The following is a 14518-nucleotide window of genomic DNA, read 5'->3' on the forward strand; positions in this document are numbered from 1 at the left end:
ATTCCTGCTTATCTTTCTATGTCAAAGCTGGCAGAGCCTCTTGGAAGCTGCCTTTCAAGTTCCCAAAGGTCAGGGTGGCTGTCCCTGCCTCAGCCCCGAACTCATCCCCACCACAGCAGTGACACTGGTTATCCCCTCTCTCTCCCACTGTCAAGGTGACAGTCCTGGATCATGGCTTGCCTAGTTTGCTGCGGTATCTTTAATACCTAAGGAATTGTTAAGGGTGGATAGATGGATGGACGGACAGGTGGATGGACCAGTAGAAGAACAGATGTGCTATGTACCTCTTCATGATTCCCAGGGGAGGCACAAAGCACATCACCCAGTTTTGTTCTGTTTTAATATTCACTGACATCCGTGCAGTCATGCTTATTTATCTAGCATTAGGGGAAGGCCGTGTGCGATATGATAGGATTTCCGAGAAACCAAAGCTGAGCCCTGTGCTGAGACTGTTCCCACCCAACCTTGAGAAGGGAGGAAGGAGGGGCCTCCCACAGAGGTTAAGCGCTCCAGCCCTGTGCTCAGGCCGGTGGAGTTCAGATCTCAGCTCTGCCACACACTGCTCTTGGGCCTCACTTTCCCAGTTTGTAGCCTACCTCATAAGATGGAGGGAGTGGATGCAAGGAACTGTTCCTGGCACAGCACTTTATATGTGCTCACATGTCAGCTCTTAATTATTACTCTCAGAGGCAGCACCGTGGTCTTAAACGGAGGGTACCACACCTGGGCCAGCCCGCTCTAATTCAACATCAGTGTGAGAGTCTGCAGCGAGTCTGGGGCACAGCAGGCCTGATTCTGCCTTTGAACGGCCCCATTTCTTCCCTCCTGCGCGCTGCATCTGACAATACAATCTCCACCTCTCACCCTCTTTCCGATTCACCTCCTCTCATCTACTCTCCGCTCGGCAACTAACTCACACAGTGGGTTAAAAGCTGTATCTTGAATAAGACTCAAGACTCTGAATGCACTTTGATTTAGTGCTAGGATTTTGTTGCAGTTGGATCCAAGAACTCACCGTCTGTATCTGATTTCTGGGCCTTGCAAATGCACGCTGGAGGGTGCTCAGAGTTTGACCAGCACATAAAGAAAGTGGTGTCAATCAGTAAACATTTTTCAGTTAATAAGATTAGAGTCTAGAATGTTGATGCCCGAGGAAACTTTACCTATTATGGAGTCCAAACCATTGTTTTATAGATGGGAACACCGAGGCCCAGGGAGAGGGTGAGGTTGGCTCAGGGTCACATAAGTAGTGTGAGTAATTAAAACAAAAAGAGGATCCCCCAGGCTTTTTGACATCCAACCTAGTATTTTCTCTATAAGACCACGTTATCTTTTCAGATGGAATATTTATTGTGATGGAGTCAAAGAGATGCCTTACAACTACCAATTATATTTTTCAACATTTAATCAATAACTGTATTCTCCTACAGCATTGGGTCTACAGAGTCTCCCCCTCCTCTCTCTTTCTCTCTCTCTCTCTCTCTTTCTCTCTCTCTCTCTCTCTCTCTCTCTCTCTAATACTGCTTAAACTTAGCTCAAATGAGGAGCCAGACTGAAGGTCAGACGCTGGGCCACTCTGGGGCCAGAATCCACTCCGCTAAACGCAGGCCAGGCCACCTCCTTGCCTTGGAGGAGGATAAAGAACTCAGTTGAAGGGAAGAGCGGTTTGTAAAAAGGAGAAACAGAGATAATTGGAAGCAAGAAGGTCCTGGCCTCTTGTGTGCTAAAGATCAGCTCCCGTTTATGCGCCCCCGTTTCTCCCATCCTGTCTCCCCCTCTCCTCTACTTCTAAAGTCCTCGCAAGAAGCACCAGCCATGGGACGCCTGGAGGCCCAACTAAGGCTGTGAAACCGAGTAGATGACATGTGGCAATAGATCTGGATTACAAGATTCGTTTCCCACAGGATACCATCTCATTGCAGCAAGGGGAGGAGAGCTCCTAAAAATACCGTCGAGAGCATATTATAATATTTTAACAGGGTTCATGTGCTCCCCATTGTCACGTCACCCAGTAAAGACAGATGGTGCTTTTTGACAAATCTATATTTAACATGCACAGGATAATATACAATGTATGCTTCCTGGTAGAGAAATCCATATTTATGGAAATCTTGATTCTAGGGATTATAATAGACTTTTAATGACAGTGCCCATTGTCTGCTGCAAGCAGATAGCATGCCCTTATTAGGGTGCAAGAGAAAATAGTGTGAGTGCTGGAGGATAAAGAGGACCTTTAGAGGAGCAGGAGGTCCAGGGTGACCTGACAGTCATCTCTGTTTGGGCCCAGCTCCTCCTCATTCCCTCCTGAGCATCATGTGACCCTCTCAGCAAGCATGCACCATTCATTCATTCGACAGTTGTTTACTAAGCACCTACCATGTGCCGGGTACTGTCCTGGATTTGGGGCACAAATGAAACTTCTGAGAAATAAGACAGGGGGATGTGACACTTACTGGGGGGAGTGGGGATGAGGAGAGGGTAGAGCCACTGTTTAGGAGAGATCATAAAGGAAAGCCAGCTGCAGGAGATGAGATCTGAGCTGAGATACAACTGCTGCAAAGGAGTGACCCTCGCAAAGAGAGAAGGGAGGAACATGGCCAGAGCGGAAGGCAGCAGCTACTGTAGTCTCCAGAGCAGAATGAGCTCGGCCCCGAGGAGCAGAGTGAAGGCCCGAATGTTTACAACAGGGAGCAAGGTAGGAGGGGTCAGAGGGGCCGCCCATTCAGGCTCTGAGTCATGGTCACATGTTTGGGGATGTGTCCTGGGTAAAATGGAAAACCTCAAAATTTGTGAGAGGTTTTGCACAAGGAAGAGAGACAATGTGTGTTGCTTTGTTTTGTTTAATTACAAAGGTCCCTCTGGCTTCCAGGTGGAGAACAGAATTCATGGGTGGAAACAAAATGCCAGAAAGCTGGAGTCCACAAGGGCCACCTTCAGATACCAGGAGGGCTGTGCAGTGGGTTAAGAGCAGGTGTCCCGTGAGGTTCTGGTCTCAGGCAGTGGGCAGCCCCTGGCTAAGGCACCCTGACAGGTAGCGAGAGCCTGGTTCCAGAAGACGCAAGCGCGTGTTAATGACCACCTGCCAGGTTTCCTGCGGGGGGCACACTGGTTTCAGTGGTGGTTGCATAGATGAGTTGTGTTGTTTAGTTGTGATTTTTGAAAGCCGATTATCAAGCCCATTATTTCCAGGGACTAGCTGAGAACTGAGATTCCCAGGGGGCAACCAGGTACCAGTGATTAATTGCATTCCTGAGTGCAGCACAAACCAAAGATTCTTCAATAACAAGTTCAAAGTATTCCCTAACAAAGGGTCCTGGGGGGAAATCTATTTGACCAAATCTGGGTAAAAGCTGAACAGAATTCCTCACAATCTTTTATATGAGCCTCGAAGACGAGGACTAGGCATGCATCATTTCTAAAATCTATCTGCCCAAAGGAAGCTTTTGTTTTTTTTAAAGAGGATCATCAGAAAAACTAAGGTTTCAGGAAACACATTTGGACAATTCTTACGGAGCATAATTTGAGACACCACATAGAAAGCAGCGTGGGGTCATGCAAGCAAGTGCTGTGCTAGAGAGAACAAAGAACCCAAGAACCTGAACTTTCCATCTTCAATAAAAGCGATAATACCAAAGTCAGGGGCTCATGTTGAGGACTCATTAGCCTATTATATGGGAAAAATAAAAATTAAAAAAAAAATCACTGTGAAGATTGTTAATGTGATTACAAGGACTCACCTCCTTCACCACCCATAGTGGGAGAAAACGTTTTAGGCATTGGGAATGGCGTTGGGGCTGGTCAACTAACGGGAGAAAGCCTGTGAACCCTTATCCCTTATCATCCATTAAAATGAAGTTTAACAATAGAATGATGGTTACTGGAGGGGGAAGAGGGTTGTGGAAGGGCAGAGTGGGGGAAGGGGTTCAAATGTCTGATAATAAAAGGAAACAAGGCTTTGGGTGGGGGCCGCAGTCCAGTCCACAGGTGTCAAATGATAATGTTGTACACAGGAAAAGTATACAATGCTATTAATCAATGTTACCCCCAGCAAATTTAATCAAAAGAGAAGAGATGAAAAACTCAGAGCAACTTTATAGATTTGTTTTAAAAAAAAATGGGTTTGTAATATTAGTTCCCTGGAAAGGGTCTAACTTATTAAAGATTTCTGAGTATCAGCTCTTCCACTTCCCCAACAACCCAAGTCTGGGGTTCTCTATCTCAGAGCTGACAGCGGCATTTGTCTACTGGTCAACCCTGCCTTCCGTGTTCGCTTCCTCCTTGTGGCTCTCAACTCCAGTTTAAGCTCCACACTGTTTTAAAGTGTATTGTTTGCTTCACACTTGGGAGTTTTTCTTATTTTCCAGTGAGCTTAATAATCATTGAAAAATTGTTTATTTTACTAAATTCAACTTTTATTTGCAAAAAAAAATGAAATTTAGGACCAACTGACTTGGAATTTGGCCTTAGGACATTTCCTCCTCCCCCCCTCCCCCACTATATTATAACTAGCAGTGTAACCAACACTAACCAGATTGGTAACTGCACTGGGATCTTACAAAATAGCCTTTGTGGGGATGCTCACACAGCTAAGCTATTACTATGGCTGATACACTTGGGGGCCCAAAAACTCAGCTAACAGTATGTACAAACACAAAATGAATGTCAGTGGAACAATGTGCACCAAAAGCTAAGGGTATGCTGGGAAAATCAACACTTCTTTTCTTCAACACACATCAGCAGCAAGCTGGCAGACCCCTCATCCTGTAGTGTCTTTTTGTGCTTTGCCTTAGAGTGATGGGCCATGTCATGGAAAGCTCACTGGACTGAGGTCAAGATAGCGCTCCAACTCACCTATGTCCTAGCTGGGCTACCTTGGACATACATGTTCATTAAGTTACTAGGCCTTGGTTCTTCTCTCTAAAAGATGATCCAGTCATCCCTTTCCTACCTCTACAAGGTTGTTATAGGGTGAGAGAACATATGAAAATACTTTGTATACACTTATAATTAATAACCATGACAACATGTGGCAAGGAATTGGCACCTAATAAACATCGAATTAGATAGACAGGTGTTTAGGCTGGACAGATGAATGGGTGAGCGGGATGCATAGATGTGTAGAATGGATGCACAGTTGGATAGATTGGTAGGTGAAAGGGATGAATGGATGGATGGATGGATGGATGGATGGATGGATGGATGGATGGATTGGTTGGTTGGATGGGTGGTTGGATAAATGATGGATGATGGGTTAGATGGATAGAGTAGTGGATGAATTCATTTTGGAGCCACCAGACAGCTTGTTTGCAATACCTCCCACCCATTAATCCTTCTCTTCTCTTCTCTTCCAGTCTGTTCCCAGTTCTCCAAAGGAGTCTACGCCATCTTTGGGTTTTATGAACGAAGGACCGTCAACATGCTGACCTCCTTCTGTGGGGCCCTCCATGTCTGCTTCATTACGCCGAGCTTTCCCGTTGACACATCCAACCAGTTTGTCCTTCAGCTGCGCCCCGAGCTGCAGGATGCCCTCATCAGTATTATTGACCATTACAAGTGGCAGAAATTTGTCTACATTTACGATGCTGACCGGGGTAAGCCAGGGACTAGGAGAGGGTGACTGTTGAAAGCCGGAGGGAAAACTACCAGCAGGAAGAAAAATGATGCCTTCTTGTCTCCTTTAGAAGCATGGGGAAATAAGCCAGAAATGCTTTATTTCTATGGATTGATTTTTTGGTGGCTAATCTCTAACTCATAGGTGGAAACACATCCTTTGAGAGAGTAATCCTTTTAAAGCACCATGACCCCTGCAGCTCACCAAGCTTTCATGGCTCCTGAGTTCAGCTTTAAGTCTAAGGACCTCCATTGAATGGTTTACTGCTCACAGCAAGGTTGTTAGGAGCTTAAACACTGGAGTCAGACAGACCTGGATTGAATTCTATGTTCTCTTCTCCCCAGCTGTTTGACTTGAGGGAAAGCACTCTTTGCCTCAGTTTGCTCATTGGTGCGATGGGGAAAAATTCTCTATGCCTTTACATCCTCATCTCAGTAATGAAGAAAACTAATCCCTACCTCAAAAAGTATTGTGGGGATTGAATGACTTCATGACAACAAAGCACTTGTCAATGTCTAGGGCACAATAAACGCTCAGGTCCTCTCTATAAGTTAGTTGCTATGCTCTTCATCACCACCGTCATCATTATCCACCTTTCCAAGCCTTTCTAATTCTGCTTCCACCTAAATTTTGAATTTTACATCACCTTCTTCTAATATTTCTTATACTGTTTTCTTCTCTGCTTCTGCTTTCTTCCTCATGCTGTTCCCATTTCCTGAATGCCCTTCCCTCCCAAAATCTACATAGGCAAATCCTTTCTTTCTTTTACAGCCTACTCACATACCACTTCCTCTAGTTTCTGATCCTTAGAGGGAAACTCTACCCTTTATCCAAACTACTCCAGTGGTTGTATTGTACTGTCCTACCTTCCCTTCGTATACTCAATAGTCCTATAAGAACTTAGTTATTATCGGTGTAAATAAATAAATAGATCATGAAAAAATCTGGACCCTGAGGCAGAGGAGTTGTTATTTTTCTTTTCCTGAGTGAAAGGGAGGTTTTATAGGAGACTGCCTGTAGGGAGGCTTCAAAGACGTTTGAGTAGGAGAGAGGCTTGTGAAATGGGGTTTCAAGAAGAGTTAGGCAGGTATTATTCAGATGAGAAGGAGCCAACAGGAGATCAAAAGCACTCTCTTTTCTTAGAATCTTCTTCCCTCTCCTCGGTTTGATGGCTCTCCTTCTCAGACAGCAGCCATTGTGGGATCACCTGCACAAGGACTGCTTTGCGACACAATGAAACTTGAATCGGGGAAATGGCAAAGCCAGAAAAATGTAACTTCGATTACAGAGGATCATCTCTGGTGTCAGCAGAAGCGCCGGCACTCTTAAAGGGCTTTGCCCGTCTCGGGGCCTTGACCTCTGAGTCTGCCGTTCGCTAGCTGTGTGACCTTGGTCACACGATCAAATCTTTCTGAGCCTCAATTTCTACTTTTGTGAAACAGGGATAATAATGGTAATTACCTCGCAGGATTAAGTGAATTAGAGGCAGGAAAACCAGCAAAATAGTGCCAGACACGTAGTAAACTTATAGCACCACACTGAAACAACCTGTATTTTAAAAGGAATAATGAGGGGAAAGCGTAACACAATCCAAAACTGATGCTTGAGGCCAGGAACCAGATTGGTCACTGGGGAAGGGATTAGTAGTATTACTGGGAGACAGAAATACTGCATTTCCCCATATATAAGATGCTCCCATGTATAAAATGTACTTTAATTTGGGGGCCCAAAATTTGAAAAAAAATGTATTATATAAAGTTATTGAAATGCTAGTAAAAAAAATCTACAACAATAAGTGCAAAAACAAGCACAAAAAAGCAAGAAATGCAAGTAAAAAAAATCTACAACCACTGTTATAAGACACACCCAGTTTTTAGACCTCAAATTTTTTGGAAAAGGGGTGCAACTTATACATGGGGTAATATATGCACGAAACATTGATTAATAATGCAAGAAAGAAATAACCATCTGACACGGGCAAAAGAATAACCTCCACCTCCCTTTCAAAGATACCATGTCCTAATTCCTGGAGCCTGTGAATATATTTTATTACAATGGCAAAAGGGATTAAGGTTACACATGGAATTTAGTTTGCTAATCAATGGACCTTAACATAAGAGAAATTATCCCGAATTATTTGTCGAGACCCAGTGTAATCACAGGGGTCCTTCAATGCAGAAGAGTCAGAGTCAGAGAGTGATGGGAAAAAGACTTGACCAGTCACTGCTAGTTCTGAAGATGGAAGGGGCCATAAACCAAGCAGTGTAGACATCTTCTAGAGGCTCAAAGGCAATAAAATGTACTCGCCTAGAACCTCTAGAGAGCAACATAGCCCTGCTAACACCTTGCCTTTTGCCCAGGAAGATACATTCGAGCATCAGACCTCCAGCTGTATAAAATGATAAATATGTGTTGTGCTAAGCCACTAAGTGTGCAGTAATCTGTTACAGCAGCAGTAGGAAACTCATACACCATCTACATCTCAAACATGTGAAGCAGCTTTGAGGAATGGGCTTCTCTATCATTTAGCTACAAATGAGAAGATAGTAGTTGAACTCAGTACACACTGAACACCATCTACATGAGAGGCAACATATTAGGTACTGAGGTATACAGAGCACTCATGAAGGTGATTGACAGTTATTAGAGGCTGTTTAGATATCGGGCTGGCACATCCAATAGGCAGCTACTTAATGCCTGTGTATCCTGACAGCCACTTCTCTATCCTACTCACCCGCCCTCCAGGTTTGTCCGTCCTGCAGAAAGTCCTGGACACAGCTGCCGAGAAGAACTGGCAGGTGACGGCAGTCAACATTCTGACAACCACGGAAGAGGGATACCGGATGCTCTTCCAGGACCTGGAGAAGAAAAAGGAGCGGCTGGTGGTGGTGGACTGTGAATCGGAACGCCTCAATGCTATCTTGGGCCAGGTAGTGAACCCTGCCAGGGCTCCGGGTGGGCACGGGAGACGGCTCCAAAGAGACGTGGGTGACCTTTCGCCTGCGGTGTTACAAAGAGAGTTCTTGACTAGACGGGGTCAGGTGCCTTCCTTCTCACATTCTGTAATTCAAAAGCTGGAATTCTGAGATTGTGGTGACCTAGCGCAAACCGTGGGAGCCCTGACACAGGGCTTCAAATGATGCTCAGATCAGTTGATCAAAAACACACCTGCAGTGTTTCCCTTTATTGTTGAAAAGCAAACTGTATTGCAATTTAGAGTTTGTGAAAGGGCTACCCCATTAGGGATACAGCCTGCGGAGTGAGGTTCCTGGGGTCAGCTCTGGTCTGTCACTCACTGATCCAGCACTTGGCATCTCATTCATTTGGCCCACTGACCTGGTTTTAGAGTTGAAGGAGGCAGCAGGCACCTCCCTTTCTACTGTTTCCTTGAACGCTCTCCTGTGTCTGAGAAGTCCATTGACTGTATGATACCTTCTGGGAAAGGGCACTATAACCTCAACGGTTTGCGGCCACAAGGCTCTCAGCCCTGGTTCCTCCAGTTCTCAGAACTCGAGCATGTGCCCGTCACAGAAGTAGCAGGCCTTCGTGTAGATCACTGTCTTTTTAAATTACATGTGTGTGTTTAGATGAGCTAGCAAGGAAGTATATTTTGCAATCATTTTTGAACAGTGCTATACAATCTAAGCTGGTCGCTTTGGGTACTTGACAACATGACAAAGCTTGTTAATGGCCCTCAAGACCCCTGCTGCCTCCACAGGGAATCTCAACACCAGCTCAGCAATCACTCAGAGGCCTCAGCAACAGAACAAGAGAGATTTTTGAGAGTCAGCGAATCTTTAAGGCAGTAACTCTGTGTTCTACTTTACAGAGTGTGGGTCTGGCCTTCCCTCTGGGAAAGAGAAACCAAAAATAATTGTTTCCACTGAGATGGGAGTTCTCCAGGCTGGAGTCAGGGGATATGAATTCCAGTTAAATGAGGCAGTCTAGGGTAATGGTTAAAAGCAGTGACCCAGGGGACAGAGTGGCTGAGATTCAAACCCCAGCTCTAGTATTTACTAGCTCTGTGACATTGAGCCCAGTCTTTCTACATCTCAGCTTCCTGGCCTGTAAAATGGGTATACTAATAACCACTTCCTCTGGGGGCACCTGTGAGCATTAAAAGACTGTATAAAGGTAAAGCCAGGGCTCCCCAAACTATGGCCGCGGGCTGCATGCGCCCCCTGAGGCCATTTATCTGGCCCCCACCGCACTTCCAGAAGGGGCACCTCTTTCATTGCTGGTCAGTGAGAGGAGCACATTGACCATCTCATTAGCCAAAAGCAGGTCCATAGTTCCCATTGAAATACTGGTCAGTTTGTTGATTTAAATTTACTTGTTCTTTATTTTAAATATTGTATTTGTTCCTGTTTTGTTTTTTTACTTTAAAATAAGATATGTGCAGTGTGCATAGGGATTTGTTCATAGTTTTTTTATAGTCCGGCCCTCCAACAGTCTGAGGGACAGTGAACTGGCCCCCTGTGTAAAAAGTTTGGGAGCCCCTGGGTAAAGCACTCAGAACAGAGCCTGCCCCACAAAAAGTGATGTGTGTAAGTGCTGCCTATTGTTGCTACTCATACAGCTAACTAGTACTGTCTTCTTGAGTCCCTGCCTCTTTGGACATAAGTGTCCTTATCTGTGAAGTAGGAATGAAGGCCCCTGTTCCAGGAAGCTGATAAAAGATTAGGTGAGATAAAGGTGGAGAAAGTGCTGAACGACAATTAGAGGTTCTTAGTAGATGACTTGTCCCGTATGGCTCCATAGTAGAGGTAACAGTCAGTGCTACTGTTTCCTGAGTGCTCACCATGTACCAGGCCTATGCCACCCCTCACCAGGCATAACCGCACTCCATCCTCATACCAAGTCTATAAAACAGCTTCTACCAATTCTCCTGTTGTATAAACAAAGAAACAAGGGGTTATACTTTCCCAAGGACTCACAACTAACATATAAGAAAAGCAGGAAATAAAACCCAGCTTAGTCTGCTAATCAAACCCACCAGGGCCCAACCTCCTTAAAATGCAACTTCTCAGCTTTGCTACCTCCTTTGCCAAAGGACAAACTTGTATCTTCTAAGGGCATGACTTGTTTGTAGGGGTATTTCAGGCTATAGTATATTAACTTTTTATATTACTGAATTTCTGTATTCTGGAAAGGAAGAGCAAAGAGCTGAAAGGGTATGTAGATCACTCTCTTCACCATCTGCACTCAACATGATACAGGTGGAATGACTCATGGTCAAAGTGCGAGAATGATTTGCCATGGGTTCAGACACCTAGTTAGTGACGTGATGAGTCTAGAATTCACATCTCCTGACTTGCAGTCTGATATCTTGGCATCATCCTAAATTATCAAAACACTCAGCAGTTGGGACCTTTTCGGTCTAATATAAGTGTTCTGCCTAAGTAGGAAGATAGTGATTCCAAATTCCAAACAGAAAATCAATTCCTTCTTTCTGACTCCAGCCCTCCAACAACAATGTAAGTCAGTGAGGGCAAGGACTTTCGTTTTGTTTTCTTCCCTGCTACTTCCACAGTGCCTTGCACAGTGCTCAGCACTAGCAGGCATTCCATCAATGTTTTCTGAGTGAATGGAAGGAATAGGGAATCAAGGAAGGCTCTAAGAAAGATCCCAAATATGAGATGAGTCTGGATATCTACAGGTAGCCATTGGATGGATAAGAGCCCTTAAACTGAAGAGAAGAGCATATAGGAATCCCAGAGGGCATGTGAGGGCAGAGGGTCATAGAAAGGCTTGGCAGCCGAGTGGAAGATGCTGTCTGTGGAGAGACAATGACAGGAGGATGAACACATGATTGTCACTATCCTGGAAACCATTCTCAAGAGTTTTGAGGTTTATTCTGTAAACAGTGGGAAAGCAGTGAAGGTTTACGATCAGGGAGTAGGGTTATTAGAATACAATGCTTTATCAATACATAAGACACCAAATTATATAATATAGTCATTAAATGCAGAATGAGTTAGAGATGAGAGAGACCAGGACCAGGCCATCCATCACATCACCTTGTTTTATTGGCTTCCTAGTGCTTGTCACTTACTGAAATCTTGTTCATTTATCTGTTTATATATTTACCATCTGACACCCTACTAAAATGTCAGCTCAGCTCAGTGAGGGCAGGGGAACCTTGCCTCACTTGTTCATGGCATAGTGCTTGGCATATAGTCCATGTTCAATAAGTATTTGCTAAGTGGATTAATTAACCATAGAAGTTTTTACAGAGTAGTTGGGATTAGAGCTCAGCCTTAAAGGTTATGCATAATCAGAGAAGAAGACAACAGCATTTCAGACACAAAGACTGTGAATTTAGGCCGTCCAGTGGAAATGAACCTTGAAGGAATGGAGTGAGTGAAGCAATGTTCCCAAGACACACTGTCCATTATCTTCATAACAGCCTTGATAGTTGTAACCCTGGGTGCATTTCTCACTTTGTCTGTTCAGTATGGGTCTCCTCCCAGTGAACTGTGACTTCTGGGAGGGCAAGCATTATGTTTGTTTCATTTTCCACAATATCCCCAGCATGTGCTTGGTCTATAGTAAGCACTTACTAAATGTTTGTGAAGGAAATGTAAGAAAGGAGGAAAAGTAGATCCCTGGGTAGACAGGTGCATGGATGAGTGGGAAGGTTGGAATTAGGTTGAACCACATGAAATTGCTAATTCTTATTGGTCACAAGGCACCAATTATCAACTACTTTCCTATGTTTCAACCTGTAATTTTATCTTGCAGAGATTATAGTTATCACTTGCCTGGATGTGGTGGGTTTTGAAATATTTTTTTATCTGCTGTTTTATGTTTATTAGAATCTGAATAGGTTTTTGATAAAGGTATCTCATTGTTGAAAGGGCAGCAAACCATTTGACAAGAAGATGAAAAAGTAATGAAGAATTATTAATAAAACCATCATCCCAGTAGTATTTGAGCTCTGTGGTCTGGAATTTCAAAGCCTAACCACTGTTTTGGGGCGTTCATGTGTGCACTTGCATTTAATTAATCCCCACATTAAAAATATGTGAGCCACTATGCACATATATCCAATTAAGAAAATGTCTGAACGTGGATTTTAATAACCTTGAAAATTTATTCAGTTAGAGAAGAAGTCCAAGTACTTCTCATATGTTTTATGCCTCCTTGCAACAGTGCAGGGGAAGAGGCACTGAGCCGGATGTACTAATCCTAACTTAATGATTAAAAATATAATAAAGACATAGATCAAGTTAACTTGCAGGAGAACTTAGCATTGCACCAAGGTGTGCCGTCCTAGTTGTTCTTTGGATGGTGTGTCTGACTACCCAAGCAACCCTCTGGGTAGTTCTCTCTACAAATATTTTTCCTGCCCACAATGATTAGGGATAGTCTGCATATCAGGATGGAGGGATGTTTGGGGAACCTGGCTCCAAATAATCACCCATATCAGGCATCCTATGGAAAAGCTCATCAGGACTCAGGTCCCTGTCCCGATACTGCTATCGGGCTGCTGTGGGATCTGGGCCAATCACATTCCCTCTCTGGGCCTAAACTTCCCATCTGTACAGTTAGGGGTTGGGGCATACATTTTGATATCCCCCTTCAGCTTCTGGGTTGAGAGGCCATTGATATCTGAGTACCCAGGTGGTTTAGCACAAAATTTGAGGAAAGAAGGAACTGCATCTGAATATGGAGGTCAAGGTCAAGAACTGGGGTGGAATCATCCATTTACCCATCTAACCATCCATCCCCCCATCCACTCATCTGTCCATCCAAGCAGCAGATACTGTCATGACAGTGACAGAGAATTCAACAGAGCCTAAGATTCCCAGCTGGACAGAATCTCCATGTGTGGGGAGGGCTTTCAAAAAGGAGAGAAGTGAACATTTCAGCTAGGTCCTTGGGGTTATGGTAATGCTCCTCTATCCCTGGAATCAGACAAAACTGATTTCAAATTCTGCACCTGTCAATGAATGGCTAAGTAACCACCGGGAGTTCATTTATTCTCTCTGTGCCTCAATGCCTCATTGTAAAACGAGGCTCGCCAAGGCCACCGACATTGGATGGTGGCGATACTGTAGTTGGAGAACTTGGGACAGGGCAGGGCACGTTGTTAGTACTCAATTAATGTTAGTTCCTGTTACTACTGCTCGTGTGGCTTTCATTGTTAAGATGACTAATGAACCCCCTCCCTCGTGTTGTTCTAGATTATAAAGCTGGAGAAGAACGGCATTGGATATCACTACATCCTTGCAAATCTGGTGAGTAGAGCGCACTGCCGGCGCCCAGCTTGTGGTCTCTCCGTGTTGGAGGCCCAGATTTCTTCCATAGTCCCTGGCTGATGGGAACTGCACAGGGGAAAAGGGCAACTGGAGCTGCAATACTATGTCTAGTCAACACCAAGGTAGCCGTTTCCCCTCCACATCCCTGCTCATCAAACCACAGTTGACGGTTGGCAAACCTCTCAACCGTAAAACAGGTTTTACTGGTCATCACAGTTCCAGTTTTAGCCAACTCTGCCCCTTGACAATAAGGATGGAATCACCACAAAAGATAATTTTATAATGTACAAATATAAACATTTAAAACATAATTATACAAGTATTGACAAAACTTTACCCAAAAACAGTTCTTCAGTATGAACAATATAATTTCAGTTGAGTTTTTAGTCACTTTTCTACACAGCATAGATGTCTTTCTTAAAAATAAAATTGTCTTCATTTTCATGTATTGTAGGCTTTTTTATGGGGTGCCATTATTCTTCATGTTAGGAAGACTTGACTTATCAAATAATTTTTGTACATATTACATTTTGCCTAGTAACATAATGCCATCTTGAGTTTTCTTTTGTGGTCATTATTTCTGGCAAATTTATTTCTCCTGGGTCATGTTTGGACTGTCTGCCTTTTTTTATCATAAAGTGTA

General features: G+C 44.0%; 1 protein-coding gene across 2 annotated transcripts in view; it reads left to right on the plus strand.

The window, feature by feature from the left end:
• GRIA1 (glutamate ionotropic receptor AMPA type subunit 1) overlaps window positions 1-14518 on the plus strand; it is a 307663-nt gene that overhangs the window by 155408 nt on the left and 137737 nt on the right. For both annotated transcript variants that reach the window (XM_066273071.1, XM_066273070.1), the window contains exons 3-5: window positions 5352-5591; window positions 8357-8541; window positions 13801-13854. In XM_066273071.1, the coding sequence (XP_066129168.1) occupies window positions 5352-5591; window positions 8357-8541; window positions 13801-13854 (479 nt within the window). The remainder of the gene's footprint in view (window positions 1-5351; window positions 5592-8356; window positions 8542-13800; window positions 13855-14518) is intronic.

This window comes from Saccopteryx bilineata, chromosome 4 (genome assembly GCF_036850765.1).
Source record: "Saccopteryx bilineata isolate mSacBil1 chromosome 4, mSacBil1_pri_phased_curated, whole genome shotgun sequence".
Lineage (NCBI taxonomy): Eukaryota > Metazoa > Chordata > Mammalia > Chiroptera > Emballonuridae > Saccopteryx > Saccopteryx bilineata.